The sequence below is a fragment of the Gavialis gangeticus genome, unplaced genomic scaffold, assembly GCF_001723915.1.
Source record: "Gavialis gangeticus isolate Ggan-Ray unplaced genomic scaffold, GavGan_comp1, whole genome shotgun sequence".
NCBI classification, from domain to species: Eukaryota; Metazoa; Chordata; order Crocodylia; family Gavialidae; genus Gavialis; species Gavialis gangeticus.
In genome coordinates this window covers 2,775,475-2,783,067 of record NW_017729005.1, presented here as the reverse complement: position 1 = coordinate 2,783,067, position 7,593 = coordinate 2,775,475, and the positions used below count along the sequence as shown (strand labels likewise).

Below are 7,593 nucleotides of genomic sequence, written 5' to 3'. Positions count from 1 at the left end.
GAGAAAAGCTGAGTATAACTTGACAATAATAGACATATATTTTGGCAAATGCGAGCAACAGAAGCATTGTCTCCCTTAATTTGGAGCTAATAAAGCCAGCCTACTTAACTGGCCATAACTTCTTGAAGTACATATGAAAGCAGTTCCTTCTGTATGGCAATGCTGGCTATGCAAAAAGAATTTACAAAGCCCCTGGCACATGTGATAAGAGTGTGTCTTCAGTCTTGTATCTCTTTTACTCTCAGAACTGAAGGTATTTTTCTTTTGTAAAACAGCAGCAACGAATTTCCTAGTCTAAGGAAAGAACAAAAATTCACCTTTGATCAGAGACAAATTTGTGGGGCCAAGTTTGAGCCCCCAGAATGAACCAGCTGATAATACTCATTTTAGGTGTACACTGACAACCAAACTAAACATTTTTTTCCAGTTTGCTCACAGCGTTTGCGGACACTGAAATCTGACCACTGGTCACATACTCAAATGATACAGGCACTAGAGATGGATCTTCACTAATTGCCCCCAGCATGGGTAGCAGTATAAGCTCCCACCATGGCCCCTCTACAATTTCATCCCCAGCCCTTGAAAGCCTATGTTTAGAGGCATCCTAATTAAACTTAAGCAAATTTTTCAGTAAACAGTTTGCTAAAAATTCAGTTTAAAAAAAAAAAAGAGTTAGATTTGCAAAGTGAAGGAAAAAGAAGAGAAGGAGATCACTGTCTCCTTAATGCCTGGGCACACTGGCTAGAGTACTCTCCTGAAAGGTGGAAGATATGGGTTTAAAGGCTCTCCCTCTGATTGATTCAGAGCTGGGATTTGGATCTGTATCACCCAAACCCTAATCACAAGGCTACATGTTATTCTGTGGTGGGTTTTTTCCATCTCTAGTCACAGGTGTTATTTTATATGAAGTTCTTAAACATGTTATACCAGAGAGAAACTAGGATAATCTCTATATCTAGGAAGTTAGGGTATTCTTTTGAGAAATTGAACACCTGGGTTTCAGTCCTTGTTTCATATAGTTTGTTATACCAAGAAATACAAACTGGAACAGATTCAACACGAGACACTGAGAAAACTACCCAATAGAATAGGGGCGGGCAATTACTTTGAGTGGAGGGCCACTTACCCAGTTTTTGCAGACTGTCGAGGGCTGCATGGGTAGCCCCACCCCTTGACAGGTGCCCTTCCCCCTGGTCACCATCTTAGGACCAATGATCCAGGGCCAGCACCAGTGGGGCTCAAAGTGGGCTGTAGGCTGGCAGGGGTCCGTGGAGTTGGGCTAGGCTGCACCAGCAGGGTGGGGGGAACTGGCCCGGATCCATGGAGCCCCTGTCAGCTGGGACCCTGTACTCCTGCCACCCTGCACTGGGCCCCATTGGCACTGGCCCCGGGACACTGGTGCGGTCAGTGTGCTCCCACTGGCCCCCCACCCACTCACACCCAGTTCCCCCCAGTCCCACAGTACAGGCGGGGGGCAGCACACAGCCCCAACCCCCTGCTTACCAGCAGGGAAGAAGCTGGTGCTGAACGTGGGGAAAAGCGGCCCCTCACCTGCCCCACGGCTGATGCTCCACGCTGCAGAGGTCGCAGCCTGCCTGGGGCTGCTTGTGCCTGCTCCGGACAGCCCCGCATGGGCTGTGAGTGGCTGCAGTGCAGGGTGCTGACCATGGGGCAGGCGAGGGGCCACTTTTCCCCGTGCTCAGCACCAGCTTGTAACCGCCCCACTGCCAGCCTGCCAGTGGAGCTGGGTTACAAGGTGGTGCTGAGCGCAGGGGGTGTGTGGAGAAAGCAACTCCTCCCCACCCCATGCCTGGTGGCCTGCACTCGCAGCCTGCCTGAGGCTGCCTGTGCCTGCTCCAGACAGCCCTGCGCAGGCTGTGAGCGCCTGCAGCGCAGGGCACCGGGTGGGTGAGGGACCGCTTTTCTCCATGCAGGGAAGGAGCCCAGGGAAAAGCTGAGTGTGGGGGGGGGGAAGCGGCCCCTCCCCCACCTCACAGCCATTGTCCCATGCTGCAGGCGCTTGCAGCCCGCATGGGGCTGTCCAGAGCAGGCACAGGCAGCCCCACGTGGACTACAAGCAGCTGCAGCGCAGGGCACCAGGCATGGGGCAGGGAGGGGCCGCTTCCCTCCCCTGCACTCATTCCCTGCCCAGGGTCCCACCCCCCCACTTACCTGAGCTTCCTGCGCCGGGGCAGCCACGTGCTCCCAGGCCAGAAACCCCCGCTGGGGCTCCCAGCTAGGGGGCGGGGCGGGCCGGGCCGGGCCCCGCTGTTGTTGGAGCTCACCGGGCTTCCCCTGGGTCATTTTTGACAGGAATCAAGGGCAGAGAAATATTAATTTTCCAAATTTTTTTAGGGGCCCCACGGACCAGATAGAATGGCCTCGCGGGCCAGATCCGGCTCGTGGGCTGTATTTTGCCCACCCCGTACCAGAATATCAGTTATAACATATCAGTGGGAGATGTAGGTTCAGGTGCCCTCAGGCAGCAGAAAAAAATTGAACCCTGAATCTTCTGCAGCCTTGCTGAGTGTCCCAACTGCAGAATGATAGGTAAAATTGGCACACGATCACTCTGCCTCACTGAAGTCGAGCCTCTCTCTTTCATGAGTTTGGCTTTGTTACAGATGACTGAAATGGAAATGTAATCTTTTGTTCCAGGTCAGGTGAATCATTTTGTCTCTCACTCCCAAAATGAAAGATTCTCAAAAAGATATTTTCCTTTTTTGTCAGTCATGACAAACTGAATTTTCCTGGACCAAAGCCCACTGCACTAGTTAAAAAAGCATTTATTTATTTTAATTGGTCTTTGGGACCAGCCATTATCTAAGGGTAAGACATTTACTACATTAAGAGAGAGGGAAAAATAATGTAAAGTCAGTAAGAATTTGCCATAAATACCTTATGTTGTGGTAGAACAATTATTTTTTCATTAATTTCTTCTGATTTATCACATTGTTATAATTTGTCAACCATAATAAGAATATTTGCTTTACATATAGTTTGCGGTATAAATACTCTTCTGAACATATGAGAGTCACTAAAAGTGGAAAGTCATTTTCCAAAAATAAAAAATTTGTAAACATTCACAGAAATTGATTTACTCTCCCCCCCAATCCCACAATTTCAGATGCCTCTGCACTTATTTTTTTTCAGTTTTTACTAGTAAATGAGAGAGACTTTATAGCAAAGTTTGTATAAGATTGCATGGGTAGCCTTGAAGACAGGAAAAATCAGTAGTTCTACATTTTGAAATCATAAAAAATTTGAGGTGTTTACACCCAGATTCTCAATTTTTGATACGCATTCATTACCAGTTGTAAACCAGTACCTCTCTCTCTCTTTTTTTTTTAATAGTTGTATACCAAGCTTTGAGCTGATAAGGAACAGAAAAAACAATAGGAATAATGTGGCACTAAGCCTCATGTAAAAATCCTGATCATTCAAAAATACTTACCTCCCCTTTTTAGTTGTATTTCTTCCAAGTAGATGATCAAGTACTGGATCTATTGTTTCACCCAAGTTTTCAATTAGGACGGTGTCTCCACAGGCCAAAGCTCTTTCAATGGTTTTCAGAAACCTTAGTATGAAAATAAAATCCAGGAATAAGGCAGATTTCTAATTATGTAATAAGATGCATCTGCGACATATATTATAAACTGGAGAAAATATTTGTTTAAGGGCTCAGTTATAACCTGCCATATTACACACAGATATATCTTCTAATAGTTAATACTTTAGTGGTTTTGAGTAATAGTCTACTTCTGTGTTTTATTTTCTACTCATATAAAAAGGCATTCTAATTTTTTTAAGGAAATAAGACGACCAGGTCCCTGCCTGAAGGAGTTTGCAAGTCTTTATATAAACATTATAAACAAGTGCAGGATGGAATGCCGCAAAATAAATGTTAGTAGGTTTTAGCATGCCTTGCTGGGTCCATTATTTATAAATTTCATGCTGCCTTGAAAGAGGTATTAGAACTTGTACAGGCTCCTGGAAGAACTGCAATCTATAGTGAGGGTAACACATAGTGGGCTAGGTCTTCAAAGCCAAGTATAAAGAGACATATTAGGCACTGACAGACATGAAAAAAAATACAACAGCACTTTACTGGAAGAAGCAGCATTAGTTTAACCTGGCTCCCCAGTGTCAGCTTTTGATACAAGTGTCAAAAAGCCCCACTGAAGTGCCTGATCTATATAGATGTTGGGCAAACTGGGTTGAAGTAACAGGTTGCCTCTTCTGGGCATGTGCTGGGCTTGGCACAGAGGTGCACTGAGTTTAAAGCACCATTGTGTGCGTGTTGGTTTTTTTTGAAGTCTGCAGACAGATAAGGTTCTTCTGTTAGGAAAAGAAATACTAACTGAAAATACAAGTCTGTCTTTGTCTCTTTTTAAAATCCTATCCTAACGAGATTTTATAAATAGTTAGAAATAAGAGAATTTCTTAGATATACAGTGAGTCCAGCTAATGCGATGCTTTGTCTGGGTATGCGCTGTGCTTGGTGTGGGGGTGCACCAAGCTTAAAGCACTGTTTTTTTCCTCCATGTCTGTAAGCAGCCAATGTGACTGCAAGGTAGATATGGCAAAGAGACTGACAGACAGGAACTCAGGTCTGGAAGAGACCTCCTGGATCCCTGAGTCCAGACCCTAGAAATCACAGGCAGCAGGTCATATAATAGTCAAGTAAAAGAAGTCAAGAGGTGTGTCTACGTGAGATGTTTACTGTGCATTTGACTAATTAATTGCCCATTAAATGTCTAAACATCTACATGCGTGCACCTATTAGGGCGCACAAAACTAATACAAGCACTACCCTGCTGCAGAGTATTTTCATGCGCAGCAACACACATGTAGAAGCTGACCCAGCTGGCTAGGGCATGAGGATGCTTCAGTGTGGGGGCTACCTGCTGAAGCACACCAGTGCCCCAGCCAGCCTGTCTGCAGCATACTGAGCCCAGTTGGAGCAGCCCCGGGCTGACAGGCTGACCTATTCAGACTCCCTGCCAGCTGGGGCTGCTGCAACTCAGCTCAATGTGTTGTGGTCCTAAGTGTGTAAATGGCATGCCCAGGAGCTTTCCGTGAGCAATAAACTGCAGACCAATCAGCTATGCAGTTTATTGCTTCACATTAATGGCACTTGTAGACGCACCCAAGGAGGAAGAGAAAAATGCTGAAAAGCAGACAGTGAGCTGAAAAGCTCCTCAGTGATTCAGAGGTTTTAAAAAGTGGTATTATTGAGACCACATGCTGTTCTAGGCTATGCAAATGCCTGCTGTTCCTGGGTATCAATAAAATGAAGTCTCTTTGATGATAATAGTCTCTTTGATGATAACAGTCTTCAAAGGTTTATAAAGTTATTACAGAGCCACATGGTAGCATGAAAAATAACATTCAGCTGAAAACCTACTACAATCCTCTCCATAAATCAGAATCATCTTGAGAAGGGATAAATCTGATCCATTCCAAAGGAGTGATACCTATTTAAATGCAATTTAAACTTCACTATTAGAATTCAAAACATCTTTGCTAACCAGGAGAATACCTAATATTGGCTAAAGTCATTTGTGAAAACATTAGACTGAATCTCTCACTCTGCTATGGCTACATATACGTCACCATCCTATTGGCTAAGTTGTACTGTAATCAGGAATCTGAACAAAAGCCAGTGTCAGGATCTTAGTTTTGGAAAAACTGATTTTACTATCTTGTGCAATGCATATCAAACTATATTTTTTCTCTAACTTGAAAACAACACAGCAGAAAAAGTAGAGCTTTTTAAGTGGAAAATGATAATATGGAAAAATAAGCAGTAGTAATGTAATGCTTCACATTTAAAAGACAATACATCACAGTAAACCAAAGCCCTGGTAAAAATTAGGATAAACTTTAAAACAGTGAAATGGGAAAGCAAATTCTTCAGTCTACACATACCCTTTCTGTCCTAGATGTATGACTTTAAGGTCAGTTCCATATTTATTCTTTATCCATTTAATTCCTTGTTGCTGCGGATCTATGATCAGAGGCCAGCGCTCACAGTTCGTTAGAATAGCAGCATTTTCTGCTGACATTCTATCACCAGGTAGGCCTTCGTTATTCCATGCTGCAATTGTAGCATCATCAGTCAACATGGCAATCAGGTCCAGGCCTTCAGTTATTGGAATAGGAACCTTTGAATCAGAGTGGAATATAATGATCTAGCAAGGTTACAAAATAGTGAGATGAGACTGTGTGTGAGGCACAAGATAACAAGGGTCACTAGAAACAGAGGTATATTGTATGGAAACGAAGGCAAGGCCCTGTAGACTATCAGATGTCAACAGAAGAATCAGAATATGTAATGTGTAGAAGACAAACTCTATTTCATGGGACTAGTGTAAATGGAATATTCTTTTAATTTAAGAAACTAACTTCAAAAACTATGATTTTGTTAAAAGAAAGTACGTGTTGTATATCACAAACTGATGCATATACAGTGCTAACCTTTAGAGCAGATTATTTATATTGGTACAGATATAGTGATCATGAATAGTACATAATGGGTAGAGAATAAAGATTTTCTAGAGAAAAAAGTTTACTGTTTCTTTACAGATTATGTGCAGCATAGGTAGCCGCATAACAGGATTCTCACACCAGCTTTCTTAAGAGCTCATCTACTACATAAGATTCCCCATATATATCTGTTCTCTGCAGAGGCAGCCAACTAGGTAACAAATCAAGCATAACAATGTTCTTTTGTTATATGGACACTTCTTCACTGTAAATTCGACTGTGGTTTCCAGTGTACTTCATTTAAGTCAAAGCACCAGCAAGTAGTCACACTTTCTCCAACTGTTATTCTGCCATTATGTGTTTTAATAAAATCAGAAATCTCAAAACAGTACTTAATGAAGGTGTGTTCAGTGGTGCTATAGATGCAGTGAGAGACAAAAAAAGGATAGGAAGAACAATTAAATTAAAAAATTCCAAGAATTTTAAGGAAACCTCCAAATAGGCAGTATACTCTATGGCTGGTGAAAAAATGTGAAATTCCTATTGATTCCATCAACTTACAATTTTATCTCAGGTTCTTATTTTTGGTGAATACCAGCCTGATCTGAATGTCAAAACTCTAAGTTAGAAGAGAACTACTCCACATTATTAGTCCTATAAGCCAGTGGTTTTCAAACTTACTCAAATCACTGAATTCTTTCATATCACTTCTTCTGCCATGGAACCCCTTCCACTGGCTCCATGGACCATGTGAGTTGGCATGGAGCTCCCTGGCCTGCCTTTCCATTACCCCCAATCTCTGATGACCCCCTGACGACCTCCTGTGGAACCCCAGTGCTCCACAGAACAGTCTGAAAACCATCGATCTAAGCCTTCTAATTCCCTAACCACTTGGAAGTTGTCTTCGCATTGTTATTTTTAGCATACTATTCCTCCCTACCATACATACAATATCTATGTGTTGAATTAATAATTTTGTTTCGTTTTAAAAGCATAGAGCCAAATCAAGAAGCATGTCATTTTGGTAGTTATTTACTCAAGAAATAACTGCATCTATTTTAGGCAAGTCAAATTTGTACAAAATTAACACTAACATGGAAGGCA

General features: G+C 42.8%; 1 protein-coding gene across 1 annotated transcript in view; it reads right to left on the bottom strand.

The window, feature by feature from the left end:
* The window catches only part of DNAH11 (dynein axonemal heavy chain 11), a 337,309-nt gene that overhangs the window by 83,169 nt on the left and 246,547 nt on the right, over positions 1-7,593 (bottom strand). Inside the window, exons 64-65 of the mRNA XM_019508567.1 lie at positions 5,932-6,167; positions 3,455-3,577 (exon numbers count right to left, since the gene is read on the bottom strand). Coding sequence (XP_019364112.1) covers positions 3,455-3,577; positions 5,932-6,167 — 359 coding nt within the window. The remainder of the gene's footprint in view (positions 1-3,454; positions 3,578-5,931; positions 6,168-7,593) is intronic.